The sequence below is a fragment of the Lagenorhynchus albirostris genome, chromosome 8 (genome assembly GCF_949774975.1).
Source record: "Lagenorhynchus albirostris chromosome 8, mLagAlb1.1, whole genome shotgun sequence".
In the NCBI taxonomy this organism is placed as follows: Eukaryota; Metazoa; Chordata; class Mammalia; order Artiodactyla; family Delphinidae; genus Lagenorhynchus; species Lagenorhynchus albirostris.
Window position 1 is genome coordinate 29,021,640 of NC_083102.1, and position 15,720 is coordinate 29,037,359.

General features: G+C 36.6%; 1 protein-coding gene across 3 annotated transcripts in view; it reads right to left on the reverse strand.

Moving 5' to 3' along the window:
* Window positions 1-15,720, reverse strand: part of CPED1 (cadherin like and PC-esterase domain containing 1) — a 301,570-nt gene that overhangs the window by 221,157 nt on the left and 64,693 nt on the right. For all 3 annotated transcript variants that reach the window (XM_060156796.1, XM_060156797.1, XM_060156798.1), the window contains exons 3-4: window positions 12,937-13,043; window positions 6,910-6,985 (exon numbers count right to left, since the gene is read on the reverse strand). In XM_060156796.1, coding sequence (XP_060012779.1) covers window positions 6,910-6,985; window positions 12,937-13,043 — 183 coding nt within the window. The remainder of the gene's footprint in view (window positions 1-6,909; window positions 6,986-12,936; window positions 13,044-15,720) is intronic.

A 15,720-nucleotide genomic window follows, 5' to 3' on the forward strand; every position in this document is an offset into this window, starting at 1 on the left:
AGATGGTTAAGTTAAATAAGGTCATTAGGGTGAAGGCAGGAAAAGGAGCAGGCAGTAAGCCTGGTGTTGAAGGGACAGTGAAGGGCGGGACTTGGCTTGAGCAGAGAGTTAGGTTGGGGGACAACAGGAGACCAGGGAGAAATGTAGGGACCTCAGCCTGTGGCAGGCCGTGAATGCCACCCGGAGGAGTTTGGAGGAGTGACGTGGTTAAGAAAGCAGACTCCAGACTCATACTGACTATGTGAAGATACCATTTGTTAGATGTGTGATACTGAAAATTTTACTTAATTTCTCTATACTTGAGATAAATAGGAATAATAATGATATCTCCCTCATGGAGACATTGTGAGGACTAAATGAATTAATATACATATGTATATATGTAAGTATATAGTTTTAAAACAAAATATATTATTAACATATATTTTACATAGATATTGTATGAATAGGTAAAATATATACTAATATAAAATATATGTTATATATATATTGGGATTACTCCTCTTTATTTTTAACTCAACAATACAGTGTGAATATTTTTCTATGCCAATAAATGTAGCTCTCCATCACTTTTTTTAAAAGATTTTGTTGTTGTTGATGTGGACCATTTTTAAAGTCTTTATTTAATTTGTTACAATACTCCTTCTGTTTTATGTTTTGGTTTTTTTGGCCGCAAGGCATGTGGGATCTTAGCTCCCTGACCAGGGACTGAACCCACACCCCTTGCATTGGAAGGCAAAGTCTTAACCAGTGGACCGTCAGGGAAGTCCCTCCATCACTTTTACCCCCACTTCCCATCACTTTTAATGTCTTCATAGTTTTCCACAGATAAACATGCCACGATTTGCTCACACTTGAATTGCATGGTACTCTAGTATGTAAAAATTGTTCATGAACAGGAAAAGTATGGAAAATTATGTAGTTTCACTAAATTTACATTTTTCTTGCTTTTTGCTTATCTGTATTTTCTATTCTTTTCATATTGAATGTGGCTCACTAGCATAATAAAAGGGAAAGGGAAAAGGAATTAAAAAATGCATGTTTGATCATTTTTAAAATCTGATTTCTATTTTCCTTCTCATGGGTGGCCAAAAAACTTAACAGGATACAGGAAAGAAAGAGAAGAACATTTCTATGACCTTTCATGCCTGAAAACAGAATCACGCTTGATAAACAGAATCTACCTCCACTGACCACTATTCATGCTCTCTAATGGCCAAATATGGCTGAGGGCCTTGGAGAAAGTAGCAGAATTAAGAGTACTGAAAGTGACATCTGAGATTCTAGGCTCAGAGGCATTGAAGGAGTGAAAAAGCCAGAAAGACAGTGATTATAAAGTGGTAAATTAGTTTAACGTCTCAAAGATGGATGTAGTTGTCTGTGATGCAAGTTACTAATCAGCAAGGCTACACAGGCGGGAGGCAGAGAAAGGAAGGTCATGGATTTGATGAGATCAAAGAGCTGTGATGATGAAAGGGTCATTGGTGTGGACATCAAAACTGATAAGAATGATAGCAGATCTGAAGTCTCCAGAAGAAGTTAACCAAGGTGATGATTTTCTTATTGAATATTCTGAATGATCAGGATGTTGAGAGATGGGAGTAAGGAGGACTGGCAGAGAGACACCAACAAATCCCTCCCAATTCCAGAGATTAAGGTTTTAGTAGAACACCCAGCTTCATTGTTCTTAGGGATTAACAAAGTTACCACTTTGTGAGGAAAATGGAAGGTGGAGTTACCAAGGGTTTAGAGAAATGCAAACATGTGCGAAGAGGAAGGAGTGGAGAGAAGTACGGGAATAAAGAGGTAGAAGGAGAAGGACCAGGCCACCAGATGGGATCTGAATCTTAGTGGTAACTGAATTCAACAGGGATGAGAAACATGAGGGAACTTTATGTTTCCAGCAATGCCACTCTGCTGAGGTATATCTGGGTGATGCCACGTCATACTGCCTTGTACTTTCCTATGTCTCCAACTCCTCTTCTCTTCTTGGAGCCCAAATGGCTTATGTTAATGAGTCTATACATTTGATGACAAGCCAAATACTGAAAATGTGCGGGTTATTTGGTCTCTCAAGCTTCTGTATTTGTTACGAATTCTTTATGTCACATGCCAGGCTCTTGTTAACATTTGGGTGTGTGACTTCTGATCTAGTTAAAAATCTATCCCCAGCTCGAGTCAGAGCATCAGATGGCTAGTTACCTGGGCCTCACTGTTTAGTCTGTAGACAAACTGCCCAATAGACTTGTTTTATTTCTGAAAGAGATGGAGGAAAAGATCACTCTGGCTATAGTCTCGATAATGGACTGGATGAACTGAGTGGGAATTTGAATGCGCTTCCAGAAATTCTACCAATTAGAAATTCATTGGGTTTGCAAGCTTCTTTTATAAAAATGCAAATACATCTAAGAGGCTTATGACTGGGGTGAGGGTGTAATTTAGTCTGAATTAGTTCCATCAACTTACTTGCTGCTATTACCTAGCTGAAGTCAGTCATACTAAAAAGATGAGAGTTTTACTTGCGGAAAGAATGTTTTGCACAAAGGATATAATCACGTGTGGGACCGAGGTGGAAGACTTTGGAAAGATATAAACATGAAGGAGCATTCAGAAGACACATAGAGGGGGTGTCAGCATTTGAGAGCACAGAGAAAAGCAAACTCTGGTCTTCTGTGAAAGTTTGCCTGATTGCCTCATAGAGGTAAGTCCCTAGTTTCCTTTAACACTGGGAATCTCATTTCTCACATTCTTGTTTGAAGGAGTACATTCCTTACAGCAGAGGAGAGGAAAAAATGAAATCAATAAAAATCCTCAAATGGTATTAAGCATTGACAATTTCCATGTTGCTTTGTTTAAATTCAAGCTAGGCTATTTGCTTCCCTGACAATACTTCACTGATATCATATGATAAACAGAATTTTTTAGACCTAGAATTTTAAAAACAATCATCAGTTCCATGTGAGATAAAAGCTATTATTGGTCAATATTTTAAAATAAGTTCAATTATGTTATTTAAAGATATATTTTATATTTGGTAGTAAATATCTATAATTTTTTAAAGTCTACACTTGTTTCGATACAACAGAATGTGTAAATTCTATTTATCATTTTCCTTTTCTTTTTTTATGTTACTCACATTACTAAAAAGATGAGGCCAGAGATCCTAAAATGTTCAAAATGCTATCTTTGAGTACGAGTCTGGGTACATTTCAAATTTCATGTAAAAGCCAGTGCTCAGAACTAAGATAAAACTACTGGAAAGAATGAGAAATAGCCAAAACTTTGGCACACTCCTAACCAGGGCTTCTTGGATATCATAAAGGAGAACAAAAACAACAACCCAAGTAAAACAGTTTCTGTGATGTTCTGTTTTGTACTTATATTTCAAATATAGGGGAGGGCTTCCCTGGTGGCGCAGTGGTTGAGAGTCCGCCTGCTGTTGCAGAGGACACGGGTTCGTGCCCCGATCCGGGAAGATCCCACATTCCGTGGAGCGGCTGGGCTAGTGAGACATGGCCGCTGAGCCTGTGTGTCCGGAGCCTGTGCTCCACAATGGAAGAGGCCACGACAGTGAGAAGCCCGCGTACCGCAAAAAAAAAAAAAAAAAAAAAAAACAACAAACAAATATAGGGGAAAAAAACTTTTTATCAAAAAAAAAACAAACAATAAAAAGCAACACAAACCATTAGCAGAAAGTTTGGGCCAATGAAAACATTTGATTTCAAACACCAAAGCATTAAATGGCAAGATAAAAATAAACCTTTGTGCCAGCCAGTAAAAATTCCATGGATTTGTGCCTTTCAATGTGAGTCCCAAGTCTAATGGCAGGTACACTCTGTGTGGTCGGGGAACGGAACAGACTGTCTTAGTCTGACACTCTGTCTTCAGACGCTCCCATATATATCTGGCCCAAACTCTGCTTGTCCTGCCACACTTGCAAGGTCCCACTCAGATTTATCAGGATGATCATCCCTCCATTCATAGCATCCTTGTCTCTACCTACTGCTCAAGATAAAGCCTGGGAGAGCGCGTCTGTATGGGAAAAAGGCACGGTGGAATCATGAAATCTCACCATTATCGATCACTGCCAAATGTCTTATTTTTATAGATAAAAAAACTGAAGCACAACCAGGCTTTAAATCTTGCTCTGAATTATACATTGTTTAAGCTTCAGAGCTAAAACCTGTCAGGTGTTCTTCTCTGAAATGGTTAGGAGATACTTCTCCATGCATCTTTCACATTTTTGCATCGTTTGCAAACAGAGGCACTGACAATCTGTTCTGAACTATCTTTTCAAAGATATTTATGCAGCAGATAACCTTGAAAGATAGGGATGGTGTCTCACTCCAGAGCAAAGAGAAGTTTCTGTCCAGTATAACAAAAATAATGTCTCTCTCTGAGGCAAAGGGCAGGCATACTCACTGACCATTAGGAACATTCAAACTCCCTAAGGTCAGAGTTCTGCTCTGGAAATGCAAACCACTTAGTATACAAGTGTCACCTCCTAGCCCTCTTCACTTGCCCTGCGGGAGCTGGGATTCAGTGAACCAGTGTCAATGCTGATAATCTGTCTGCTGCTATTGCTACAAACAATAAAGTGATTTGTCTCTGACCCAGGAGTCTCCTGTCTTCTGCCAGCTCCCATGAAACTGTGGCAGGCAGACTTGTGAGCTTGGAAGTAGGTGAAATCTCAGACTCCTCACAGTTTTTGACAGAAACATAAAACTGTAGTGATAATCAATCATATGTAGAGAGAAAATATTGAAAGGCCTGTTGATGGACTTTTCAAATCTAGGATCATCCAGTTACCATTTTGGACGTACATAATACATATATATTGTAATATGCTTCATTCTTCAAATAAAATTATACACACACATAGACATACCTGTAGCTACACTTTATTTTTTAAATTAAATCTGTGAAATGGGTCTCACTCTACTCACTATATAGATTAAAAAACAAAAACAAAAACCAACAAACCCCAAATTTAACTCACACAGCTAATAGGCGATGGAGCTAAAAATCTATGGTTTCAAAATTTGTGTTTTGCCTGTCTTTAAATGAAACACAGCTCAAAACAGTATGGGCCACTTAGGCTTTAAATAAAATGGCTAAAGTATATAGTATTATGTTTAGTTTTACTATCTTTTTAATAACACCTTACTTTTTAAAATAACTTTAGGTACCAGCATGATGCTATCTAATCTGTATTCAATATTAAATATTCAGCATTCACAACAAATAACGTGTTTTTTAATCTTGTGAATACTGATTTTATAGTGTATACTGTATATTCATAGCCAGAGTCTCTAACATAAGCTATTGTTTATAAAGCTTATATCAGAAAACAATGTTGTAGACATATTGCTTCAAAGCTACACATCTAAGAAAATTATCTTCAGCTACAGAAAGATAACATTACAGGAGAAATAATTCGATTAAAAAGGCTGTATATTCCATGAAATTACCTTGTTAGTCACAGAGATAAATAGAAAATTACAAACTAGACAGAGTGGGGAAAGGACTACATGTGTCTGGAACTTACAGATGTTCTTGAGAAAAAAAAATGTTTAAAGGAAAAAGACAGAAAAAATACTTTTTAACTTTATGGAAGCAAAATATAAACTTAGGTAAGAGTTGTTTGGGGAATTTTTTTAAACTGGTAATCCATTTCTGGCTACAAACAGATTTTCATTATTATGATTCTATTCTGCTAACTCCAGTGCTATTCAATCATTTTGAAATGTAAACAGCAAGAAAGAAAAACATACTTTAAAAGTATGTTAATTCTGGTCAAAACATAAACAAATGTTTTTCAAATTGCCTTAATTAAAGGATTTCTAGATACTTATTAATAATGCATTAATGGGAATATTTTACTTGCTTCTCACGAAAACTTTACTTATTTTTTTTATAAAATAAAAAGCTATCCAGCTAAAGTGTACAAAAACAAAACAAAGAGATTAGGGAGTCAGATACACCTGTCATATAAAATGATAACTGCAGAACCAGGTTTATACAGCTATTATTTATTTTAAACAAGTATCTTAAATTGAAAGATTAATTGCTGATTTATATTTATTTTATTTTAATCCTTGGTAAATGACAATAGAAGACTGTAGTCTTTATAATGGGATATGCCAATGTGGTTAATGTTTGATGTAGAAGCAGAAACCCCATGGAAAAGCTGATGGGTTAAGATACCAATTTTCTGATTCAACTCAGACACAAATTAATTTTTAAAAACATAATTTAAATTATGTGGATTTAAATTTTAATTATATAGTGCAATACTTTCTAGGGGCATAACTATTAAACATTAAGTGGGTTTTAAACTAGAAATGTGAGGAACTCTTTCACTGATGGGTTTTCAAGTAGGCTATAATTTCATCTATGAAGACTCATATGCCATCTGATGTGTTTTTTACACTCTGGGATTCTACGAGGAAGTGAGATGGTAATTTTTGTCCCAAATTTCTAAAGTTGTCAAGACAAATTGAGAGCACTTCAGAAAGAAGAAACAAAATTGTTAAGATCAGAATCACTTAACATAAAGAAATACATTTTTTTAAAACCTCAAGTTTTGTATAATTAAGAAGTACTATAATAATTGTTTTAAATATGAAGCAGCAATTATTTTGAAAATAAATACATAGGAAGAAAAGGAATATTCATCTAGAAAGTTAGAAGGCAAATCTAAAAGAAAGAATATCAATGTTTTGTGTTATTCCTTATTATCAAGGTCCTCCCATTGGCAAAACCTTGTGGATTCTGGAAGATTTGTGATAGTGGAATTGATAAACAAAGGAGCTTAGTATGCTGATCTGAGAGCTCCTTAGTCGGTGTCTGCTGAGGAAGCCTATATATCTCACAGGTTTATGCATAAGGAAGCAAATGAAAGATTACCTGGAAATCTTCTAATTAGTTGACATAATCCTTCCCTTCTGCAAAGCTGATGTTGTATTTCTGGTAATATGTTTACCTGAAAGGAATAAAAACGATTCTAGTGAGTTAGGCATTCTCTGCTAAAGCAAAGAAAATACAAACAGCCTACAGGGTACAGATATGAAGCACTGTCTACACCATCCACCTCCTACTTTCAAATCTCTGTAAGTCAACATTAAAATCCAAAATAATAGAGTGGTTTATTTGATAACATAAAATAAAAACGTGCCCTTAGAAATCTTCAAAATATTGGGGAATACTTGTTAAAACCTTGATATATTTCAAAGCCATGAAATTTGCTAGAAAAAAATTTATGTCATTATGGCAAGTAGAGTAACACTACTAACTTGATAGTTGCACATTTTGCTTTGGCAAAAAATAGTACTAAACATTCCTCAAAGTCAACTACACTCCCAAGTTCCAAAGGCCCTCAGTGATTTGAATCACGGACATCTAGTGGTAATTCAATGCTAAACCTGTTAGCATTTACAGTTTTCACTTCATACTGAAGGGTATTTACTGCTTTCGAGTATAAAACCCAGTCACCACAAAACTATATTTTAACAAAAATTTGTTCTTAGAAAGCTTCATAAATATTGTCATAAACTCAAACATATCTTTTAATTTTTAAAGAAAAGATACAAGCAAGCTTAATTCCCTCCTCTTCTGAATTGACAGATTAGCTATTCTCAGCTAAATCCCCCAAATAATGCCAAACATGGTAACGCCTCGTTAAAACCAACAGAAAGAGTCAGTGTAAATCAGCTTGAAAATCAGATTCATTTTTGAGCAATTATTGATTATTTTCAAATTAATTCACTCTACCCTAAAAACGTATTAGAGTTTCTTTACTGTGGCCGGCTGGCCTGACTGGATAAAAAGAACTCAGCTGCAGCTGGAGAAAAGAGAAGGAACCAGAGACATGGGCTATAGTCCCACTTCTGGCATGTAACAAAATCAGAACCTTGAGCCCGTCACTTTACTTCTTTTCAATTTCTCCATTTGTAAAATAGAGCCTTGGGTCTCTAAATACCACTTCCGCTCTAAGCTATCAATAATATCAATTCAATAATTCAGTCATAAGCTGTAGTTTTTAAAAAAGGATTCATTTAAAGTGCTTTGAAACAGTTCATCGTTTAAAAGTTCTCTAACCCTTGCAATTTTGTTAACTCTATCCGTTTATTCAGCAAACTGTAAACTTCAGCCCAGGTCATGCATAAATAAAGCCCAGGCTTCAGCAGAATCCGCTCTTGTGAATATGAGAATTGAGAAAAGTGTATAGTACACTTTAGATTTTAGGGATGTCTACATTTCTCAAATTCAAAAGTGATCAATTTTAGAGTCTAAATGTAGGAAAAGAAGAAGGGCTTTCATAAAGTCCTGAAGTTTTCAGTTCAGCCTAAGACAGGCTGGAGGGAGGGACAGAGCATGATTGCAAAGGTCTGGGGAACCCATCCTAGAGGCTTGGGGGTTTTGCTGTTATTGTTAACACACAAAGAACCTTTCTAAATTAGATTGTGAAAAGGTTTAAAAGTCAATAAACTTGAACCATTTTCCTCCACTTAAGGAAAAAAAATCACTCAGTTGCTATTGACTAAATAGAAGCTTTAACGATAGAAGGGCCAAGAAAAAGCAGCAGCATTAGGTAAGTAGTAGTGAAGGCTGTGTATGGACACAGGTCCTATTGAAAACCTTCTCCCACTTCTTGAAGGGCTCAGAGTAAATGTGCCGGCCTTGCAGACGTTTAGAGCATCCCTGCTATGCCGTCCTGACCTCTACAAACTGAAAGGACTAGCAGAGCCCCGGTTAAATGGATAACAGTAACCGAACCAACGGGCCAGAAGAATGTGTGTAAATGCTGCAAAGACAGAGTACAGCTTGCACAGATTTCAGATACAAGGGTAGTTGTTGTGTCATATCAGAGAGATGACTTTTCACATGAGACCTTGGGTCACAACGATGAACTGACTCAGGGTCAACAAAGCATTTGCTTCAAAAAACCAGAGTCAAGCCAAAGGAAGCAACTGCTCTCACTTTCCCATCCCCTACCCAATAACCTCTTCCACTGCTCTTTCCTCCAAAGCACATCTTTGGAATTCACAGAGTAGAAGAAGATGACCCGACCATGGTGACACGTGACACTAGAAATATCGTCTCTGTTCTACTCTGGAACTGAGCACCAAGCTAAGCAGTTAAACTAAATAACTTGGCACAAAAAAATAAACACATACAAGGCTATGGGTCCTACAGCTGTGCTAAATCAACTTTATTACACATATTAACTTTCTTAATTAACTTTTTAATTGTTAAACCTAATAATGTTCTTCAATATCCTAGTGCTTTTTATTATTTTTATGTACATCATAAAATATATAAGATTTGCATCATTATCAAGTGGAACATAAAGAAGTTTTCACTGGGATTAGCTGACTTCTATACGATGAGCTCCTCCAGCTTAATACTGCAATAATTATTTTTAATAGAATTTAAGTTCACAGCAAAATTGAACAGAAGGTACAGAGATTTCCCATATACCCACTCCCCCCGACCCACACACAGCTTCCCCCATTATCAACATTTCCCCCAGAGTGGTACACCTGTTACAACTGATGAAGCTACACTGACACATCATAACCACCCCAACAGTCATTTTTAATATATACCAATTTTGTACTGGGTTTGAATGCTTTATGTGTGTGTGTGTGTGTGTGTGTGTGTGTGTGCGCGTGCAAGTGTGCGTATGTATATTTTATATAGACAGCTGTTTTTCTTGGCACAGAAGCTTCTGTATCTTTGAAAGGATTAGAATGCATATAAAAAAATGATAATGACATTTGGGCCCTAGAATATTTCTGAGATCAAACTGGGAGAAAGGAAATGTGCATTTAAAAATATTTCAATCCTACTCTGTGGTAATCTAAATTGTTTTCATTACGTACCGTCGGAAGCAAAAGTAAAAAAAGAAATCATTCTTATTTTGAGACATATTTCATTAATAAGAGCAACAGTATGATGTTAATTATAAACATTCAGAAAGTATTTATAACTCAAAAAAACTAAAACTACAGTAATACCATTAACTCATTAAGGAAAGTAGACATGTGAGATGAGCTATTTATATAAAGTGTAAGAAAGCACCCAGGGAAAAAAATTTTTTTTGGTCACTCATGAACATTGAGAGTGACACACATGTCACATTGTATCTTAGGGAACTGTCCTTTTTCTTCATTAGATCTGTACAGATGTTCATATCTTTTATCAAAAATCAGACCTTCTCTGAAAGCTGTTCAGTGTCATCCATAATGAAGAGAATTAATGGCAAGAAGGGAACCAGCTAATCAAAGAAAAAAGTCTTATTATCATCCATGTCTCTCCCAGGTAATTATCACTCCATCACGGTCACCTGAAAATGTCCTAGCACACTGTAAAATAAGAGCCATTTCAGTAGTTCTCAGTTGCTCCAAGTACTAAAAACAGCATCCCAGATTCAGGGACTGCTAATCCTACACACATTCAGAACTAGAAACGAATTTCTCTGCTCCTGAAATACCAGGACCTGTTAGAGGTGAGACAGAGCTCCACTTACTAAACTTAGTGTCACCCCAAATAGTGGACCTTGCTTCACTTTCAGCATCACACAGACTAATACAGTTTTAAATTCCTGTTACTTTCCTCCTGGCTAGAGAGACTCCTGGTCATTCATCATCTATAACAGACCTTAAGATCATTTTCATTAAGCACTTAAATTCCAAAGCTCTGAAGAGGTGAGTAATCCTCATCTGAGCAGGTGCCCTTTCTTTGTTCATTCTAAGGTCATTAACAATCCTAACACGTACCCAACAAATCTGAAGCAACTTCTGTTTTGAATATTTATGTTTACATATATAAGTCACGGTTCACAAAACTTCAAATTATTCATGCTCCAAAGTGACAGTTATCTAAATGTATCATTTAGAATTTGTGTATTCTTTAAGAATATTCATTAGAATAGGTTTTAAGTGCAGCAGCTAAATATTTACTTAGAAAGGCTCTATAGTGATATGGTTAAGAACACAGAATTTAAAGTCAGACTTCCAGAGTTTGAATCCTAGATGCTTCATTTATTAGCTAGGAGGACTTAAGTAATTTTCTTAATCTCTTTGCTTCAGTCTCTTCATATGTAAAGAACGTATATAAACAAATATGTAAGCACTTAGAATTGTTCTCAGGAGGAGGCCTTGGCAAGAGATTGGAAGGTGGGAGTAGAGAGAGGCTGAATACTTATCTTCCTGGCTTCCTCTCTGCAGGGCTATGATTTGGCAATGGCTACATTCCCCTATGTTTATAGCTCCTTTCCACAGATCCCTCTTTCTTGGCTCCGGCTCTTATTTGGTTTTGCTATACAATTCCTTCTATTGTACACACCCTTCTTCAGACCAAGGGTGGTAAAACCTTATGATGTTGCTGGTCCCTGGGTGCCTCTAATCTTTTTTGTTTCTCTTATCCTGCCAAAAGCTCTGTAAATAGCTCTTTCATTAGTTTCTCTTCAGTTAAATCCTTTGGAGTATGGCATTTGTTTCCTGCTGGGAGGTTGACTGATACACACAGCAAATATTGTCGACTTTATCCTGTAGCTGATGAGAAGCCATGATTTTAAGCACAGGAGTAACCAGGTTAATTCAGCATTTTCTATTTTTCACTCTGATAACTGAGAGCCCGATGGATTTCAGGAGCAAAACACTTGCTTCAGAAAAATCAGTGAGGAGGATTCAGCAATTGTCCTGGTTATACATGGTGACTGTCTGACCAGGATAAAGGTAGTAAGAATGGAGAGTAGGTAAGATATTTGAGAACTATTTAGAAGTTAAATTCCTTAGTATTCATGATTGATAGAATGCAGATGACAAGAGAGAGGAAGGGCTCAAAGGTGAAGGCCAGATTTCTATCTTAGGAAGTGACAGAGTGGTTAATCACGCTCGTGACCAGCAGAGCAATTCTGCAGAGCTTCTGAATGCAAGCACAGAAGTGAGTTTACCAGGGAAAATAATGAATTCATTTTCTCTACATTGAGTCTGAGGTCCTATGTGACATCTAAGTGGAGATGCTCAGTGGGTAGTTACACACGCAAGCCTGAAGCATGGGAAACTGCTTTGAACTTTAGATGTACATTTGGGAGTCATCAATTACAAATGGTAGGTGAAACGTTAGGGGTGGTGCTGGGGAACAGAGGCATTTAAAGAACGGACAGAGAAAAGGTGGCTCTGAAGGACACAGAAAGGATGGCCAAAGATGTACAAGAAGAAGCGAAAGAATGTGCTCAGTCTAAAGGTCAAGGAAGGAAAGAGTTAGAAGGAAGAAGGAGTGATCACAACTGTCAATTGCAGAAATATCAAATGATCACGGTAGCTACTATAGTACTCTTTTACCATTGAAAAATAGCTATTGGCTTTGACACTTTTCTCACAGATTTGTTAAAGTTACCAAAAATAGAGCATATGCAAATTTTCCAGCACAGTGACTAGCACATTGTAGGCATCTGATAATTTTTAGTTAATTTTTCTAGAAGCATTTACAAAAGTTTACACACGATAGTAGATATAGGATGTCAATTTTAAAAGTTAATAAAAACTATATAAATTTGTTATAATTCAGGATATCAATTTAAGTTTGAAAAGTCAAAATAGGGACCTAGTAAATAAAATTTTTACTACTTTGGATGAACAGGTGGCCAGGGTAAGCAACACTCCATGGGCTATGTATTTCAAGGTCAAGTTTTGGGTCCCACTAGCTAAAACTGGATCCTTATTGGCAGCAGCTGAAGTTGAAGGGGATCTTATCAAACCCAAATGGTGAAAATTTATAAGGCATGGCCATTGAAACTTTCTCCAAAGATTCAACAGTTCCAGTTTTTCAATACTTTTTTTTTTCAACATTATGGACCAGGAAGTACTGGTGTTAATGTTCATAGATCTGATAAAACCTGTGCACATTTTGAAAAAGAATGTTTACCTTTTGATGCAAACCTAACTGGCACATGTCTTCCTTGGATATGCAAGGTTTTCCACCAGCTTTCCCAGAAGACAGGCAAACGAGCAGATCCCAAGAGCCCAAATCACCTAATAGCAAAAGAGTATGGAAAAACAAACAATTTCTTATCAGATTTTTAAAGGCACCATTTACTTCTTCAGATTAAAGAATGTAATTATTTAAATCCTAAAACACAAGTAACAATGATTCTGAATATACTTAAAAGCATATATTCAAAGTAACTAAAATTCACCTTTTCTAATTAAGCAGAAATAACACTTTAATATTGTATCCTAGGGAAAATCCAATTATCTTAAGTTATATCGTAAAATTCCTTTAAAAGACTAAAATTAGAATGTTTCAAATCACTAATTTTATAAATTTATAAAATCTTAATTGGAGATTGAGAGGAAAGAAAATTATAAAGTCTTTTAAGAGATGAGAGAGTTATAACGATATGAAGTCAAAACATCGAACATTTTGTTCTGGGCCTCCGTATTACCATTACTTTTCATAGATCTTGAAAACCAAAAACGCTCTTAAGGGGCTTCCCTGGTGGTGCAGTGGTTAAGAATCCGCCTGCCAATGCAGGGGACACGGGTTCGAGCCCTGGTCTGGGAAGATCCCACATGCCGTGGAGCAACTAAGCCCGTGCGCCACGACTACTGAGCCTGCGCTCTAGAGCCCATGCTCCGCAACAAGAGAAGCCACTGCAATGAGAAGTCCGCCCACCACAACGAAGAGTAGCCTCCGCTCGCCGCAACTAGAGAAAAGCCCGCACGCAGCAACGAAGACCCAACGCAGCCAAAAATAAATAAATAAATAAAATTTAAAAATGCTCTTATAAGTTTTCTTACAAAGAAAAAGTTATGTTAGGTAGAAAATAAAATTTAATGAAAAATTTACGATAGGTTTAGTCTAAAAGGAATTTGTGTTCTAGTTATAGACAGAGTTGACTCTAAAATACAGAGTATAACACAGACTAAAGAAATGATATTTCATCTATTTCACCAAGAACAAAGTTCTTAGTGAACTTTGTTACGTGCCAAAATAATCTCAGCAGAGTACATTCTTGCATAAGTAATTGAATACTTAAAAATTAACATTTATGTGGCTATATATGGGTTTATTTTCCCTTACTTTTTTTTTTTTTTTTTGCGGTACGCGGGCCTCTCACTGTTGTGGCCTCTCCCGTTGCGGACCACAGGCTCCGGACACGCAGGCTCAGCGGCCATGGCTCACGGGCCCAGCCGCTCCAAGGCATGTGGGATCATCTCGGACCGGGGCACGAACCCCTGTCCCCTGCATCGGCAGGCGGACTCTTAACCACTGCGCCACCAGGGAAGCCCCCTTATTCTTTTTGATCCATTTACATAAATTTCTATCAGCTTACCTTGCATATAACTGATGCTTTAGAAATATTTGTTAAATGCATGAATGAATAACTAGCTAATGATAGGGTAGTAAACACATTACTTCAGAAACAATATAGAAATATCTATCTCAAGAAAAAAAAAAACAGAAAAAGAACACTAAGTAATATATAAATGAATTGGTACTACCTGGGAAACGTTCTCCATTTTGGATGGAAATCCGGTTTAGAAAATGAAGCAATTGCTGTACACATGGCATCTTTTGTTGATCAATACTAAGATAAATGTTCCTTCAAGTAACTATTTATGCCAGACCTCACAAGTCAGTTACTGCGTTATTAGTGGCTTTAAAAAGCTAGAAAATATCCAATGCCTCCAAATTCTATCTTTTAAAAATTTCCTAGAATTTCTCACTTGAGAGCATAATGCTTTCAAAGAAGAATTATACAGGAAAAAAAAAGTTGATGAGGAAGAATATCTATGACAATTAGGAATGAAATTTCACTCTGCACTAATCAAGTCCTTTTCCATTTGACAAGTCCTGTGCTGTCTGAGCTATTGGTCCCTCTATAGTTGTCCTGTTGCTGGAAGGGAAACCTCTCTGCCAAACAAAAGGATCCAGACAACTGAACTCAAGTTAACTGAGCTCTTGTCCTAGAGCTTCTCTGTTTGCTTGATGTATCTCAAGATGCTGGAAGATAGCACAATAGTTCAAAAGAACAAGGAGAAATGATGTTGTTGACTGGGAGTTGGGAGAGAACTCATCCAGGTAATAGCCATCAGGCCTTAGGTGTCAAGGGTCTACCCTGTCCCATGCACTCTCACTTTGAAGGAAACTACAAGCAGATTCCAATGGCCAAAACCTAATACTCTATGATGATTCCAATACTTTATTTTAAATATGCACCTGGCATTTTCAGCCAAAACCTTTGATATGGATTCAAAAGGGAAAACACAGAGACTATTTTCATTTGATATTACTTCTAGACCAGGAAATACTAAAGCCCTAGAGGAAACTTCCTGTTATAATATACACAACTAAATATTTTAAGAAGATAAGAATATGCAGAGAAAGAGGAATTTCATATTATGGACTGCATTGTTTGGGAGTTAAAAAACAGTATGTTTTATATTCCTCTAAGTCTGAAGCATGCCCCCCTTCACTACCCAAGGCATACACACAATTTCTAGAATTGATAGAAAGAAATACATATTTAAGCCATAAATGTTTGAAACTGGAGACACATTTAAATAATTCAAAGTATTCAGTTTATTAAGAACCTCCTCTGAGCTGAACACTGTACTAGAAATATGAAAGTAAATAGCAAAACAAAAGGGCAGACAGTTACTGCCCTTAGCAGCTATAAGGAATCTAAACATCAAAAAGAATTTA